The sequence below is a fragment of the Notamacropus eugenii genome, chromosome 3 (genome assembly GCF_028372415.1).
Source record: "Notamacropus eugenii isolate mMacEug1 chromosome 3, mMacEug1.pri_v2, whole genome shotgun sequence".
Lineage (NCBI taxonomy): Eukaryota > Metazoa > Chordata > Mammalia > Diprotodontia > Macropodidae > Notamacropus > Notamacropus eugenii.
The window spans coordinates 286,354,012-286,371,883 of NC_092874.1; the positions used below are offsets into that span (position 1 = coordinate 286,354,012).

The 17,872-nt window shown below is 42.4% G+C and overlaps 1 protein-coding gene across 3 annotated transcripts in view; it reads left to right on the top strand.

Moving 5' to 3' along the window:
* STAB2 (stabilin 2) overlaps positions 1-17,872 on the top strand; it is a 162,866-nt gene that overhangs the window by 12,246 nt on the left and 132,748 nt on the right. For 2 of the 3 annotated variants that reach the window (XM_072655757.1, XM_072655758.1), the window contains exons 4-12: positions 1,208-1,293; positions 3,160-3,229; positions 3,965-4,060; positions 5,323-5,448; positions 5,680-5,876; positions 7,797-7,930; positions 12,355-12,488; positions 14,432-14,514; positions 16,813-16,962. In XM_072655757.1, coding sequence (XP_072511858.1) covers positions 1,208-1,293; positions 3,160-3,229; positions 3,965-4,060; positions 5,323-5,448; positions 5,680-5,876; positions 7,797-7,930; positions 12,355-12,488; positions 14,432-14,514; positions 16,813-16,962 — 1,076 coding nt within the window. Of the gene's footprint in view, positions 1-1,207; positions 1,294-2,754; positions 2,908-3,159; positions 3,230-3,964; positions 4,061-5,322; positions 5,449-5,679; positions 5,877-7,796; positions 7,931-12,354; positions 12,489-14,431; positions 14,515-16,812; positions 16,963-17,872 lie in introns of those variants that run through there. The other variant, XM_072655759.1, reaches the window with a different exon arrangement.

The window sequence follows — 17,872 nt, forward strand, 5'->3', positions numbered from 1 at the left end:
TTTTACACCCAGCTGTTGACAATTAACTGGTACTTTCCTTATTTTTGAAAATATAGAATTCCTAGGAGGGCCTTAGCCTCTTGCCAAAAGGAAACTCATTATCTCCCTCCCTAAAGCTCCAAAACAATATGATGCTTTGCTGAGCTGATAATGGCTTGACCTCTTCGTTGAAAAGAATAGCCAAACAGGAGGCCACTTGGGGACCTGGTGATGACTCAGGGAAAATGAAACCACTGTGACCCAAAATAGAGTTATCAGCTATTTTTAGTACACAATGCCCCCAGAAATTTGTCCAGGGAGTAGGGGAAGACCATGTCCAATGACACCCATTGCAAATAAGAAATCTGAACATTGCAGTTCTGGACATTTTGTTAAATGAGTCCATGAGGAAAAGAACATGGGAAATCGCTTTGGCTAGCATAAGAGATATGCCTTCAGCTGGTTTAGCGTTTTAGTTTTTAAAAAAAAATGTAATGAATCAGTCTGGTAGGTGTACTGGGCTTGGAACCAGAAAGACTCCTCCTCCTGAGTTCAAATCCAGCCTCAGACATGTCCTGGCAGCATGACCTTGGGCAAATCATTTACCCTTGTTTGCCTCAGTTTCCTCATCTGTAAAATGAGCCAGAGAAGAAAATGGCAAACCCCTCCCAATCTTTGCCAAGAAAACTCCAAATGGGGACATGGAGAGTCAGACACAACTGAAACAACACAACAAAAACAAACTGTGCTGGGAAGTGTATTAAGTACTGGGGATACAAAGGAAGGTAAAAGACAGCCCTTGCCCTCCAGGACCTCAGTCTAATAGGAAAGATGGCTTTTGAGCTGGCCAGTGATAGAGCTAACACTGGGAAGGACCTCAGGAGGTCATCTGCTCTGACCATGTCAATGAAGAAGCTAAAGCTCTGCGGGTTGGGGTGATTTGCCCAATGATATCTTGAATTTCAAAGGGGAGCGGGGTTTGAGTCCTTTGACACCAGAGCTAGGGCTCATCCCATGGTAGCACATCTCCTCCCCCTTTGCCTACAATCCAGAAATGTCGATGTCAATGCCAATGTTTGTCCATTATACTAGCATGGCTGGAGACAGGTTTAGATGTTCCTTGCATTCTGATATCCATTTATCGTTTCTGTAAGCATAGCCTTATTTAATCATTGTTCTTGTTTGCCCACACTGTTTTTGGCTCTGACTTTTTGATTGTTTCCTTCAGAATGTCCTGGAGGAGAGAAGACCCCTTGCAGTGGCAGGGGGAGTTGTTCCGATGGCATCGAAGGAAATGGAAGCTGCAATTGTTCAGTAAGTTCAGGGATGAGTTCTCCAAATTTCATACTCTCTAACCTTAGCTACTAGAGGTTCCCCATTTCTTAACACTTTGATGGCTCTTTGACCCCACCAGTCATGGGCAGTCCTCCAGTTCGTGCAGGTCACAATCTATCCATCCTCTTATCATCCCAATTATAACATTATAATGCTATTTATAAGACTTCTAGATTTGGAGTCAGAGGAACTGAGTTCAAATCCTGGTTGGACCACTAATTACCTCTATGACCTTAGGCAAGTCACTCATGAAGAGGTTGGACTAGATGGGTCCAACCCATCTGAGGTCTCTTCTAGCTCTAGGTCTTTGACTTTATAATTCTATGACCTATGAAGTCACCTCTCCTCTCTGGGCCTCAGTTTCCTACCCTGTAAAATGATGGGGTTGGCCTGGTTGGGCTCTGAGGCCCCTTCCAACCCTAAATATATGATAAAGTCAACAATCCTGTGAATTTTCATATTTGAGCTTTACCATAAACCTGCAAGGTAAGTACCATGAGCTCCCTGATGTCAGGGACTGTCTTTTCCCTTTCATCATATCTCCAGCACTTAACCCATTGCCTGGCATATAGTAGGCTCTTAAACAAATGTATTATGTACCTACTATGTGCTAGGCACTGGGAAATATCAAAATAGATACAATGTGCCCTGATCTCCATCTAATTGTTTAGAACTCAGCACAGTGTATTAGAACAGTAGACTTGAAGTCAGGAAGATCTAGATTCAAATCCACCTCAGCAACTTAGAAGCTATGTGACCCTAAGTAAGTCACCTTATCTCTGTGGGCCTTTGTTCCGCATCTATAAAATAAGAATAAAATAAAGATGTTATGGTGTTTCCAGCTTTAAATCTGCAATCCCATGAACCCAGCATTGGACTCTTACTAGTTATGTGACCTTGGGAAAGTCACTTCACCTCCATAGACCTCAGAGGCCTCATCGACAAAATGAGAAGGGTTAGGCTCCATGGCCCCAAAGGTCCCTTCCAGGTTCAAATCTATAATTTTGTGATTCTAGTCATATAAATCAAGTCCACATATGTAGAGCAGAAAATGAGGAGAAGGGGGGTAGGGTTGTTCAGTGGGAAAAGAGTTGACTTTAGAATTGATGGATTTGGGTTCAAATTCTTCGCTGTCACCTATTAGCTGTACAACCCTGGACAAGATAATTTATTTAGCATTCTGGGTTTCAGTTTCTTCATCAGTGAAATGAGGAGTTTGGGCCATATGGCTTCTAAGGTCCCTTCTAATTCTAAAGCTATGATCCTAGGTGATGTATAGGCAATAGGGACTAGATATGTGATTTCATTGGTATAGGAAACCCCTCAGTGAGAAATTCCCTCTACCAATGCAGGTTGGCACCTTCTCTACTGCTTAGGTTGTCCAATTGTCTAGAGCACCGGAATGTTGAGTGACTTGCCATGGTTACATAGTTCATGTTCATTAGAGATGGAACTTGAACCAAGATCTTACTCAATTCCAATCCAGTCCTCTATCCACACTGCCATATTGTCTCTATATGCAGCATGAATGAGTATGATATAAGATATAATGTGATGGGGCAAAGGAGAAATCCACACAAAAGAAAATTTGAGGTGAGAGAGTGACACTTTCAATTGGGCTGGGGGAATATTAGAGAAGGCATCATGGTGGAGGGGATAAGCACAGAGATGAGTTTGGAGTTAACACAAGATACTGGGGTCAAGGTATGCAAATGAACAGAGATCAGAAAATGCCGTGTTTTCTCATACCTTTATCCCATCTCATCAATGAAAAGGCATAGAGAGCATTCTGAGTGAATTGTAGGTACTGTTTAGGCTAGTGACATGTTCCATTCTGTTCTACAGGAAGGATTTGGTGGAACAGCTTGTGAAACCTGTGCTGAGGAGAACCTGTTTGGACCCAACTGCACTTCAGGTTTGCCCAGTCAAGGAATATCTGCAAGCAATTTGGCCATCTTTGAGACATTATATGAATATTAACTGTTAGCTTTTATTTATTTGTTTGATCATAAATGGATATTTATTTGATGATAAACATCCTTTAAAAGAATGATTCAAGAAGGAAACCACACAAAGTCCTTGCAAATAGATGTCTGGGCCAAGATTTGAACTCTGGTGTTCCTGACCCAAAGTCCAGCTCTCTATTAATAGGCTACTGGTTGCCTCTATATCTCTAACCCCAAAGGGAGCAGTACCCATAATATGTGAATAGCTAGGTGGTACAGTGGATAGAATACTAGCCCTAGAGTGAGAAAGACCTGAGTTCAAATCCCACCTCAGACACTTACTAGCTTTGTAACCCTGGGCAAATCACTTAACCCCATTTACCTCAGTTTCCTCATCTGTAAGACAGGGAGTTGTAGTAGAATTCCCTCTGAGGTCCCTTTCAGCTTTAGTCCTTGGACCCTGTGATCTCTACCATGCCACTTGCTACCTGTGTCACCTTGAACAAGTCACTGGACTCCTGTGCCTCAGTATCCTCATTTGTAAAATGAGAGATTTGCCTCTGAGGCCCCTTCCAGTCCAAACCGTAGGGCCTTATGACAAGAGCACATTCCCTACTCTCCTGACAAGACTGAATATTTGGAGGAAAGATGCATGTAAGTAGAGAAGGGCCATAGACGTGTTGCATGTTTGCTTCTCTCTTCAGTGTGCAGCTGTGTCCACGGCGTTTGCAACAATGGACTGAACGGGGATGGAGCGTGCTTGTGCTACTCTGCCTATTCAGGCCCCAGTTGTGATGAGCGTAAGTGTGGATGTGGCCTCCAGTGAAGCCCCCACGGGCTGGGGGTGATGGGACTGCCCACAAGGATCAGGCATGATCCTTACCCTTAACTGATTGTCAAGAGATTAGGAAGCTGGGGAAGGGGGCAAAATGGTTCAGGGCTTGCCACTGGAGCAGGAGACTTCCTCCACCCTTGCAGGGCAGCTGAGAAAGAAAGGAATCATAGGTCATAAAATCTAAAATTGGAAAGACCCTCCAAGGCCATCTAGTCCCCTGGCAGCCAGGGAATTAGGGAGGCAGGTGAATGGAAAAAGCCCTGGGGCTGGAGTCAGGAAGACCTGAGCTCAAATCCAGCCTCACCCACTTACAAGCTATATGACCCTGGGCACAAGTCACTTAATTTCTGTTTACCTCAGTTTCCTCATCTGTAAAATGAAAATAATAATAGTACCCTAACTTGCAAGGTTGTTGTGAAGATCAAGTGGCATATTTGTAAATCAGTGCCTAGCACATGAGTGCTATATAAATGTTAGCTGTTAGTATTACTGAAGACAAAGTGATTTACCCTACTTGTGTCACTAGATGGGTGACCCTGGATAAGTCTAACTTTACTTTTATAGACTTCATTTTTCCCATGGTAATAACTCACATTTCAGTAGGGTTGTATCATTTACAAACCATTTTCCTTACAAAAATTCTGTGTGCTAGGTACAGCAGTATCAGTATCATTCCCATTTTACAGAAGAGGAAACCAAGGGGAAATGATTTGCCCAGGGACACACAGTAAGTGGCAGAGTAGGATTCAGGTACTGCCCCTTGACCTCCCTAAGTCTCCAAAATCATAAGTTGGACCCTCCCAGCCCTATATCTTTAGTCCTAAAGAGATGCCTGAGGAACAGAAAGCTTAAATGTCTTATCCAGAGACACAATCACATAGGATCATAGAGCTAGAGCTCATGGGAACTTTACAGGCTATCTCATCCAACCTTTTCATTTTCTAGAAGTACCTGAGGCAAAATGACTTACATAAAGTCATACAATCATTGTTAGAATTTGAACCCAGACCCTCTGACCTTTCTATGATACCCCCAAGTGTATCATAGAAAGGATAAAAGTAGCCACACCAATCTCATCATATATGTTAGAGAGAGAATTCTTTATGTATGGGTCATGCTAGGTGGGATCTGAGGTCACTTTCTAGTTCTAAATCCTTTATCCTAACTGAATTGACTATCCTTGATATCCTAACTATCCTTGAACTGTCTGTCTTTATTTATTTTTAGCAATTCCAGAGTGTGATGCTTTGTTATGCCCAGAAAATTCCAGATGTTCTCCTTCCAGCATAGATGAGTCCATATTGGAATGCAAATGCCTTCCCAATTACCAAGGAGATGGTCGGCACTGTGAGCGTAAGTAACTCTAATGAGACCTGCTGAGTTGATGGCTATACAGCAATTTGTGCAAGAAGCCAGAAATGTATTTGTCAGTGGCATTACTTTGCTTTCGTGAAAAAGCTGTTTACTAAGAGACCTGCCTCCTGGGCCTACTGATGTTCATCTACCATTCCTGACAATTCAAATTCCTTGGCTCACAGCCAGATCTCACCGGTCTATCCTTTGTTTTTGTCCTTGATTCTCAAGCTATCAACCCATGTTTACAAAAGGTCTGTGATGATAATGCCCATTGTACTTATCTGGGACCGAATCGACATCGATGTACCTGCCGAGATGGTTACAAAGGGGATGGACAAGTGTGTGTGCCTGTAGATCCTTGCCAAGAAGACTTTGGAGGCTGTCCTGCTCAGTCTACAGTGTGCCAATACGATAGCCCTGGAAATGTGAGCAGTTGAGAACATGGGAAGGATGCTTCTTTGGAGGGGACCGGTTCCAAATGGCAAAATCATGGTGATAAGGAAAATTTCAATTTATAGAATCATAGAATGTCAGCTGGAAAGGTCCTTGGATAGCATCCATGCCAATCGGCTCATTTTAAAGAAGGAGCTGACCTTACCTATTCTCAGGATCATAGGTTTAGAGTTAATTTTATACGTGACCTTCACTCTCTGCCTAGCGGGTTGGACTCAAAAGTTTGTAAGCAAGTGGCATGAAGCCTGTGATGTTTCATGATCAAAGATAGAGAGCCACAGGGACCTAGAGCCTTCCTCCTCCCTCTTATGAATGAGGTAACTGAGATCCAGGGAAGTCCAATAACTTGTCCAAGGAGCCTCAGAGGCAAACCCCTCATTTTACAAATGAGGATGCTGAGGCACAGAGAGGTTCAGTGACTTGTCCAAGGTCACATAGGTAACAAGTGGCATTATAGAGATCATAGCATCCTAGGTAACAAAGGCAGTTGGTATCAGAAAAGAAATTTGAACTGGTTTCTCTGAATCATGAGCTATCTCAGATATAAAGATCAGACTAAGAAAGTCAGAAACTATTAATGCTAAACACTGAAGATAGGATTTTTTTTAAGTGGAAGGAAAAATAAAAAAGCAATGGCTTTCTATTCTAATGGAGAAGGGGTGGTGGGAGACAGCCTGCTATAACTCTTCATTCTTCGAGTATTTGAAGTGTTATTTTGTGGCAGAATAATTAGCCATGTCCTGCTTGGCCCCAGATTCAGGAATAAGTCACGACTAGTGGCAGCTGCAGAGAGTCCAATTTAGGAAAAACAAATAATTCCTGCTGCCCAAAGTGAGATAGACTGCCTTAGGAAATAGGGAGTTTCTCCTCACTGGATGACTTCAAACAAACGTTTAGATGACCACTCCTTGTAGCAGGGATTTTATTCAGATCTTTTCCAGTACAGGATAAACTAGGTAGCTAAGGTCTTTTTGAACTCTGGGATTGGGATAGGTACTGAACCAGAGATTTCACTGGTATAAGTGAGGAAACTTCTCTACCAATACAGGTCAGCACCTTCTCTTCAACTTAGAATATTGGAGAGTTGAGTGGAGCACCGAGGTCAAGTGACTTACCCAAGGTCCCACAGCAAATCTGTGTCAAATCTGGGACTTCTTCCTATATTCAAGACCAGCCCTCTGATGCCAGGTGTGGGGAACCTATGGCCTTGAGGCCACATGTGATTCTCTAGATCCTCAAGTGTGGCCCTTTGACCAAATCCAAACTTCACAGAACAAATTCCCTTAATAAAAGGATTTGTTCTGTAAAACTTGGACTCAGTCAAAAGGCCACACTCAAGGACCTAGAAGGCCACATGTGCCCTATACATTATTGCCACACTGTTTACCTTCCAACTCTAAAACGTGGTAATTCTATGATACCTTAAGTTCTCTCGTGGTGGTAGAGCAATATTAGTTAAGAAAACATTTGTTACATTTCTACATGTGAGGTGCTGGAAATGGAAGGAAGGAAGGGAGAGAGAAAAAAATAAAGCAGTTCCTGACCTCAGGAAGATTATATTCTACAGGAAGAAACAGTAGATACACACAAAATAAGGCAATTTTGTAAGAAGGATACTAGCAGTTGAGATAATATTTGTAAGGTACTCAGCACAGAGGCTGACACATAGTAGGTGCTGTTCAAATACTAACTATCATTATTATCATAAGATCAAGAAAGAGTCATTGTAGACTAAGGAAGTATTTCAGTTGAACTTTGAAGGTAGCTAGAGACTTAGAGAAAGCTAAGAACTAGGTAAACCTTGGTGCGATCATTGTGGGGGGGAAAAATTCCTCAGTTTCTCAGATTTCACTGGGTTCTTTTTTTTTTCCTCCCTTCATTTTCTATTCAAGTCCCACTGTGAGTGTAAAGATCATTACCAGAATTTTGTCCCAGGCCTGGGCTGCAGCATGATGGACCTCTGTGAATCCAGCAATCCATGTCACAAAAACGCCAACTGCACCATGAGGGCTCCTGGCCAAACAGAGTAAGTCTTTTCCTTCATCTTCCTTCATCCTTTCCCTGAGGGCAGATCATGGTAACTCTGGGACACACAGAGGACCCATGATTTCATGGGAAGAGATAATACCCAGGTAAGGAACTTTCCCTCTGTCAATGAAAAAGTCAACACTTTCTCTGAAACAGTCTTGGAGAACTGTCTGGATCACTGAGAGTTTCAGTAAACGTCTCCTGGGTCACACAGCTAGCAAGTCAGGGGCAGTACTTAACCTCAGACCCTATGGCCTCAGCATTCACTCCTCTCTGCAGGACACGACTCTTCCTCTCATAGACATGGAATAGAAGTCATTAGCACTAGGAATTGAATCTCCTTGGAGTCAGAAACCCTAACTCTTTCATCATTTTATCATGAGAGCATAGATTTACGGCCAAGGAAACTGAGGCCCAAAGAAATTAAGTGACTTATCTAAGGTGTGAATAAGGATTTGACCTCAGATCTTGCTGAGTACAAGTACAGCCCTCTGTCCATTATACCATGGGGTATCTCTTGGTCTGTGTATATCTCTATCTCTTTGTGTATGGATCTCTCAGTCTGTGTATCTCTGTCTTTTTATGTGTTTCTCTGGGGAGTGTCTGTCTGTGTACGTGTGTCTGACTGTCTCTCTTGGTCTGTGAGTGTCTATCCATTTCTCTCAGCATGTCTGTCCATCTCTCAGTGTATAGGGCTTATTTAAAAGACTCTCCGTCCACCCCACACAGCCTCTCCCTGACCTAGCATCTGTTTCACCATGCACTGGGAAAGGGGCCATTCTGCCATTACTGGCAGGCCCCCAGTTAAGAGCCCTCCCCCAAAGCTTTTGGGAAAGCTGTAATGGGCAGGAAGTTTCTCCTTGAATCAAGCCCCAAACTGCCTCTCTCTGCTGCTTCCCTGTTCCCTAGCAAGTTGAATTCAATTTAATCCAACAAACATTTATTAAACACTTGTTATATTAATGTCCCATTTTACTGCACTATGTCTAGACATTGAGAATACAAAAAATAATAGTTCCCTCAAAGAGCTTCTATCTTAGTGAGGGAGGGAGGAAGTCAAAATGTAAACAGATAAATGTGCATGTTATAATGTGCAAAACTAGAGGGATCAGGAAGCTTCTACCCTTCACCCTGCAACCTACGAAAACAAGTCTGATCTCCCTGCTCGTGAAAGTCCTTCAAACCTTGAAGAGAATTCCCACATCCCAGCCCTCGCTTCCTCATTCCAGCCTGATAATGACTGGCATTTCTATAATGTTTTCCAAGTTTCCATAATCTCCCCTGAAGCCTCAGGACAAACTTCTGAGGCAAATAATACAGATATTATGATCTCCATCTTACATCTAAAAAAAGAAAAAAAAAAAAAAGAATCCTGAGGTTCAGAGAGGTAAATCAATTGTCCTCAGTCACACAGCCAGGGAGAGTCAGGTGGAATCTGACCTTCAACCCTAGCATTCTACTAGATCACACTGTGTTTATCTTTGCCTCCTCAGTCCCTAGTGCAATATAAGTGCTTAATAAATGCTTTTGCCCTTCTGCTGGCTCTGGAGTCAATGGGCTTAGGTTGAAATCCCACTACATAACCACCTTTGTGACCTTGGACAGTTCCCTCAGTGCCCTTGCATCTCAGTTTCCCTCTCTGTAAAATGAAAGAATTTGATTAGACCTCTACTATGTCTTCCAGCTTTACATCTATAATCTTATGTTAATAATAATGATGATGACGGTAATATTCATATAGCCCTTACCATGGGCCAGGCGTTGTGCTCAGCATTTTACAATTGTTATTTCATGTAATCTTCACAACCTAGGGAGGTAGGGTCTGTTATTCTGCCCATTTTACAGATGAGAAAACTGAGGCAGCCAGAAGTTAAGTGACTTGCCCAGAGTCACACAGCTAGTATCATAAGCTGGATTTGAACTCAGGTCTTCATGATTCTACACCTAGCTCTCTATCCCTCGTAACACCAGCTGTAGGGTTATGGCCAAATCATTTAACCTTTAGGAGCCTCAGTTTCCTCATTTGTAAAATAAAGGGATTAGACAAGATGACTCTTAAGTTCCCTTTAGTTCTAAATCTATGAATCAATGACCAAGTAAGTCATATCTCTTGCTAAAGCCTCAGTTTCCTTATTTGTGACATAAAGAGATTGCTGAGATTACTTTTAGCTCATTGACCCTTGATTCTTTCAGCAAATCATATATCATCTCATTGCCCCATACCTTTCTAGTCATCATGCTGCCCTCCCCCCCCGTCCCAGTGCCTTTTTACCTAGTAAATCTGTGGATTAAGTGAATTAACCAGCCAGACAATCAACACTGGCGTTGTTTGCCTTAAGTACTAGAACATTGTGGGATATTGGCACATGCTGCCCACATAGGGTTAAACGAAATGGTAGCAGGAGGAAACAGCTGCCAGGGAGGAAACGTGTGTATGGGAAGATTGCAAGCCGGGACTCCATAACGTATATAGTTGTTTCCTTATTAGTGAAATATTAGATGTCTGCAGTACAAAACAAGACCGGGGGAGTATATAAACATCAGTTGAACTTCCTGAAAATTGAATATGAGTGCAAAACCTTTCTGTGTGCGAAAAAACCAAAACTATTGGTAGGAAAAACTTTATGTGATGACTTGATGATCAGGACAACCAGAGAGAAGCATGAAGAAGTCAGCTTGTCTTCCATGACCCTCGTTGGTTTCTTGATGTACTCTCTCCCTGACTATGCTGAGTATTTACTACCCAACATCTCACGATTTCTGCAAGTTTTCAGAATCCACCCCACTCCCGGGTTTCTCACAACTGTCTAGCCTTTTTTTCCTTATCCCCCACCCATCTATGTATCTACTGCCAGCTAATTTGATCATATCATATGTGCTCATGCGAAAGTAGGTTGAAGCAGGTGACAATATGTCAGTTAAAATATTTTCCCCGTCAGGGTCACAGGCTTGTGTTTTAACAGTTGCTTTCTTGAAATATTGTTTAAACCAAAGGCAAGACTTTACTAGGTGAGCGAGGGCAAGATTCAAGGAGAAATTGGCAGCACCATGGTGCAGTAACTAAGACAGTTTTACAAGTAGATAGAGTAATGCTTCACAGAAAAAAGTCAGACCCAAATAATTGGAGAAATATTGATTGTTCATGGTTAGGCTGTGCCAATGCAATAAAAATAATGATACTAGTTTTTTTTTTTTAAGTAGAGGAGGTAAAGGGCCACTTCTATGGTACCTAATTCTAATGCATCACAGAAAAAGTCCTGCTTTCTACAAGGTCCCCCAACGTGCTGCATGATGTCCAAGATTGCATCATTAGAGCTTCCTTCCTTTAGTTAAAGGTTTGATGTCTGTTTAAATATTAACAATTGTAAGAGGCTGTCAGTCATTAATTCCTGGGTGGTAATAAGCTTGAAATTTTTTCTGGAGAATAGATTTTAATAGGGGTGAGAGGATAGAAGGTAAAAGCCACTGGAAAAAATAAAAAGCTTGAACTAGAGAGAGTAGGGGCTTCAAAGATAAATATCACCTTCTTTAGAATTTTGCTAAAGGCGGAACTGATGGGAGAGGGATTTGGAGAACAGGGGGTCATTTTTGGACATTCCCCACAAATAAAAATAATGGTGACCTTTATAAGAAACTTAGATGGTATTATCATCCCCATTTTATAGATGAAGAAACTGAGGAACACTTGTTTGTCCATAGTCATAAAGCCATTAAGTATTGGTCAAGTGAGTCAAACAAGTCCTTTGCAAATAGGGATTGTTTTATTCTTTCCATTTGTAATTCTGGAGCCACTAGGCTGTTCAGTGGATAGAGCCCAGGACCTGGAGTCAGGAAGACTGATCTTCCTGAGTTAAATCTGGTCTCAGACACTTACTAGCTGTGATCCTGGGCAAGTCACTTTACGCTGTTTGCCTCAGTTTCCTCATCAAAAAAATGAATTGGACAAGGATATAGCAAACCACTCCAGAATCTTTTCCAAGAAAGCCCTAAATGGGGTCACAATTGAAAATGACTGAACAACCACAAAAATTTATATCCACAGCACCTGGCATATAGTAGGCACTTTAGACATGCTTTTTGGTTGATTGAGATCTTTCTGAATCCAAGTCCAGTGCTTTACCCATTGCCTCTAAGGACAAGGCCCCCAGTGACCTCTAAGGCTCTATCCCTTAGCAGAAGGTCCAGAGGCAAATTTAGATTTCCCATCAGAAAAAAATCCTAATAATCAGAGATGTACAAAGTAGAATCCTGCTCAGGATCTTGTTTTGTCTTGCCATCCAGAGAGAAGCTGGATGAATGGCCACTGGTCAGAGATGTTTGTGAAGGAGATGCCTGGTCAGTCATGGGTTGGGCCAGATGATCTCTGGGGTCCCTCCTTGCTTCTGAAATTGTCATTCCCTCCCATTTTCCCCTTCTGCACAGATGTACTTGCCAGAAAGGCTATGTGGGAGATGGATCCATGTGCTATGGGAACATTATGGAACGGCTGCAAAACCTCAACACGGAACCCAGAGGACAGTGGCAAGGAAAACTGACCTCATTCATTTCACTCCTGGGTATGCAGTTAAGTATGCAGATTCCTACAGAGAGGTCAGTCCACCGATTTGTACCAGACCCTGCGTAGCCGCAAAGTCAAGGCTATATGTAGCCTGGGTTCAAGCCAGGTTGGGATAGAAGGAGGAGGAAAAATATGGCAGAAGTTAAGAATCGTGGCTAGAGAATCACTTATTCTTTGGAGAGATGGCTGTGAGTCCTGTACTTCTGGGAGGGAGTGAAGAAAGAGCAGGTTCTAAGTAAACTTGCCATGACCATCTGAGGGAGGAGTAAGCTTCTACAAAGGAAGTCTGTTACGGTATCCTAGGCTTGTCATAAATGAGTAGATTCCCAATGCCTGCAGTACACCTGAGAACCTTCAATCCTCAGCACAGGACAGATTACATGCTCACCCTCAGTTCAGTCTGATATATCTGCCTATGTGGGGGCAAATAAGGATGAGCAGATATATTCACTGGAGTCTAAGCACAACAGGTTTATGTGGAACCTTCCTAAGTATAGAATCCTAAGACTGGGTGTCACTGGGGCACCACGACATGGCATAAAGAGTACTAAAATTGGAGCTTGGTTCAAATTCTCTTTCTGATACTAACTGGGTGACCTCGGGCAAATCACTTATAATCTCTGACCCTCAGTTTCCCCATCTGTAAAATGAGGATAATAATATCCATAGTGTCTACCTCACAAGGTTATTGGGAGGATTGGATGTGATGGCTGTCAAGCTCTGTACACACTTTGGAATCCTGTGTACCTGCCAACTGTAAATGCAGCAGTACCTGAGATTCCCTAGTTCACCAAAATGTTTTCCTGGGAATAAAGCAGGTCAAGAAGACAGGGAAACCAGCTACTTAGCAAGCATGTTCCTCTTCAGTTCTTTGATATTTACCAGGTGTCTTTAGGGCTCTCTTTAGTGCATTGGGCTCCATTTCAGTCAGGGATGCACTGGGTTATTCAGTGGGGACAGACCAGGACACTTTCAAGACCTTTGTTATCCCCAGCCTCACACAATTCCTCTAGACAAAAAATATATATCATAGCATCAGAGATTTAGAGTTGGAAGGAGCCTTAAAGGCTATCAAGTTCAATGCCTTTATTTTACAGGTAAGGAAACAAGAGAGCCTCAAAAAAAGACAAAACAACTTCTCAGGAAGACCCAAGTTCAAATCCAGTCACAAATATTAGTTGTGTGGCCCTGGGCAAGTCACTTAACCTTTGTCTGCCTCAAGTTCCTCAACTGTGAAATGAAAGGGCATTGATTTGATGACCTCCAAGGTCTCTCAAGGTTCAAATCTATGATTCTATGACCTCTCATAAGGCTTCCAACTCAGAAAAATCAATGACAATGGTAGCAATCTCATTCCATATACCAGTGGCTTATTGCTTTAGAGCAGGAAGGAACTTCGTGGTCAAGTCTCAAAGCATTTATTAAGTGCATACTAAGTGCCAGGCACTAGTCATCTAGTTTAATCTCATTTTACAAATGAGGAAACTAAACCTCATACGAGGGAGATAGCTTCCCCGAGATGACAAAAGTGATGGCCAAGATTCAAAAGTAGCCCACCTGGATCCAAATTCTGTACCTTTTCCACTGTGCTGATCAGTCAACAAGCATGTGTTAAGCACCTACTCTGTGCCAGCCAGTATCAACTATGCTGCTTCCTCCCATGGGCTAGCTTGGTATACCAGGATGAAAGAATATTCACAAGTTCCAACATTCCATTGTCACATTGTTGGAGTTAAAGATGCCTTTGGAGCTACACCTGGGGCTCAGAGATTATTATCAAAAGAAAAACCAGCACAGAAGCAGACTCCAGTCTCCAACCAAGGGGCCCAGATAACACAGAGACCCATCATTCCAAAGGCTGAAACCACCCAGCCCCCAGGGCTGACACACACCATCACATTTGCTTTATGTGTTCTGTCTTGTTCTGTTTTTTTTCCCAAGACAAAGCCTATGCCTGGCCTCTCAGCAACCTGGGACCTTTCACTGTGCTCGTACCAACAAACAAGGGATTAAAAGGGACAAATGTAAGTAGTTGTGGGGGTAAATATGCATGGAATGGGGAAGGTGGGGAAATTTAGGTCACTAAAGATTACTGCATCTATCTACCAAAGTGCTCAGTAGCAGACATCGTGGTGGCAATGGTGGCAGTATTGGTGATATTGGTGATGGTGGTGATAGTAGTGATGGTGGCAATAATGGTGGTGATAGTAGTGATGGTGGCAATGGTGGGAATATAGGTGATGGTGATAGTGGTGGTGGTGATGGTAGTGATGGTGACAGGGGTGACGATGGCGGCAATGATGGGAATATTAGTGATGATGATAGTAATGGTAGCAATGGTGGTGATGGTGGGAATATTGGTGGTGGTGATAGTAGTGATGGAGGCAATGGTGGGAATACTGGTGATGGTGATAGTAGTGATGGTGGGAATATTGGTGATGGTAATAGTAGTGATGGTGGGAATATTAGTGATGGTGGGAATATTGGTGATGGTGATAGTAGTGATGATGAGAATATTGGTGATGGTGATAGTAGTGATAGTGGGAATATTGGTGATGGTGATAGTAGTGATGGTGAGAATATTGGTGATGGTGGTCATAATAGTCATAATAGTAATGGTGGGAATATTGGTGATGGTGATGGTAGTGATGGTGGGAATATTGGTGATGGTGATAGTAGTGATGGTAGGAATATTGGTGATGGTGATGGTGATGATAGTAGTGATGGTGGGAAAACTGGTGATGGTGATAGTAGTGATGGTGAGAATATTGGTGATGGTGGTCATAATAGTCATAATAGTAATGGTGGGAATATTGGTGATGGTGACAGTAGTGATGGTGGCAATGGTGGTGATGGTGGCGATAGTGCTACTAATGCTGATTCTGGGGGTGATAAAACCATTCCTCATTCAAGATCCCAAGGACCGTTTCTGGTGCTACAGACACAATGGAGATTTCAGCAGTGATGATTGGTACGGCCTTAATTAAGTTCTAAGTGTATGTGATTTATGAGATGACAGGAGATCACAGATTTGTAGAGGTCAAGCTGAAAGGTAGCTGAGGGCTCCCCTTATCTAACACCTTCATTAGGCAACTAAGACCCAGTGATATGGACTTGCCCCAGGTTGAACAGGTAGGAATTGATACAAAAGCATTTATTAAGCATGCCCTATTTGCCAAGTACTATGTTCTAAGCACTGGGGATACAAACACAAAATTATGGATTATCCTTACCCTCAAGGTACTTACATTCTGATGGGAGAGGCAATGCATATGGGAAATGAAGACTCAGGATGGACATAGAGGTTTGAGAATTTCGAGGAACAATGAGCAGAGCCAGAATGGTAGAACTTTTGGGGAAACAATGGTGGTTGTTTGGATTAGATTTGATTACAATTGATTTCAACTTGATAATCAATTGATTTGATTACAGATTCAGGGAAGGAAAACAGAGAGGGTGGGAAACAAGGGTGGTGTAAATGCCATGGGCCATGAGACATTGACCAATCAGGACAGCAGAGTCCGAGGATGGGTGCTCCAGAGGTAAAAATTCCAGAGAATGGTCTCTGGTCCAAGTGGTAAGGCAATTGGTGAGGAGACAGCCACCAGGAAGTAAAGTAATAGTGTGTATTGGAAGACCTGACATCTGAATTCATAAAACAAAATGTCTAAGTGTTTCCACTAGTGGGGAAAGGTGCCAGACACCGTACAATGTGCTTTATGAATATTATCTCATTTGTTCTCTCAAGATCAATGATTCACCCATCACACAAAACTTAGTTGGCAGCCACTTCTGTATGTCAAAATTCAGACTGGAAACCAGATCTTCGTGACCTGATTTAGGCTTTCTAACTTCTGCGTGACAATGGCTCAGGGTCATGGTCTGTACTTAGGATCTAGTTTCTCATAGATCTAGAGCTGAAAGGGACTTCAGAGGTCATCTACTCTAACCCCCTTTTACTGGTGAAGAAACTGAAGCCCAGAGGGTAAGTGACTTGCCCAAGATCATACTGATAGTCAATATCATAAGGAGAATTTGAACCCAGACCCTGTGACGCCAGAGCCAGACCTCCTTCCACAGAACTGCACTGGTCCCCTTAAGGACAAGAACTCTTGTTTTTATCTTCCTCTCTCTCTCTCCCTGTTCCTCCCATCACTCTCAGGAAAGTGTCCAACACATAGATAATATTTAATAAACAATTATTGCCTGAATGAATTGTACAAATACAAACATCCACTGGGAGCCCTTGGCTCTGCCCAATTGCCGTGTGAAGGTTCTGTTTGGTAACAAAGAAGATGAGAAACCGTCTCTATTTTTCTTAGGTCAAGGAGCTGTTGATGGATAAAAACAATGCTCAGTACTTTGTGAAACTCCACATCATTGCTGGCCAGGTAGACACTGAAGCCCTGAACAGCACAGACACCTTTTATACCTTGACTGGGAAGTCGGGGGAAATACTCAGTGGAGACAAGGTAAGAGAACCTGATGTTTCTCATTCGTATTTTTAAGTCCTGAATTTTAATTCAGACTTAAAGTCTCTTATTTTCACTTGTGGGACAAAATAAGACAGCAAAGCCTGAGTGGTTTTTTTGGTGGCCATTTCTATGGTGAAATGAAGTACATTAAGAAAAGGCTTCTCAGTAGACTCACATAACTTTGTTATGTTTGCCTTCTCCCACATATTTATTTGCATGGGAGACTCAAGGGATCTTTGTGGGGTGGAGGGAAAAGCACGATATCTCAGACCCACACAGCTTTTTATGGTTTCTTCAGCAGAAATCCCTTAAATGGTTGCAGAAGAGATAAAGGTTGACAATCAAGAATTGGCAGAAGCAAGAAGGGACTTTCTAACCCTAAATCAGATAGAGACTTGGGATGAGAATATGGAGAATAATTCTCAAATAACTTTCCCTCATCTACCATTTATCACTTTATCATTTTAAAAAAAGCAAGAATGGTTACAAAGAATATCCTTTCCTTAGTTTTGGCAATGTGTGATCCTGGGCAAGTCACTTAAACTCCATCAGCCTTAGCTTTCTTGTTTGTAAAAGGCAGATAATAATAGCACCCATTTCATAGGACTGTAAATAAAATACATATTAGTCTTTGTATAGACCTTTAAATGCTACAGAAATATATGATATTATTTTTAGTTTTCCTACTTGAAACAGACATGAGTCCTAGGTAGCCTTCTTACCTGTTCGCTGAGGTCTAACCCAGCTAAGTTTAGCAATGCTCAGTACCTGACTAGGCTGCAGCAATTCAGAAAGGTCATCTACCGAGAGGGAGAACCCAGGTTGTTACGTGGGGGTATGAGAGAGAGAGAGAGAGAGAGAGAGAGAGAGAGAGAGAGAGAGAGAGAGAGAGGAGTGTGTGTGTGTG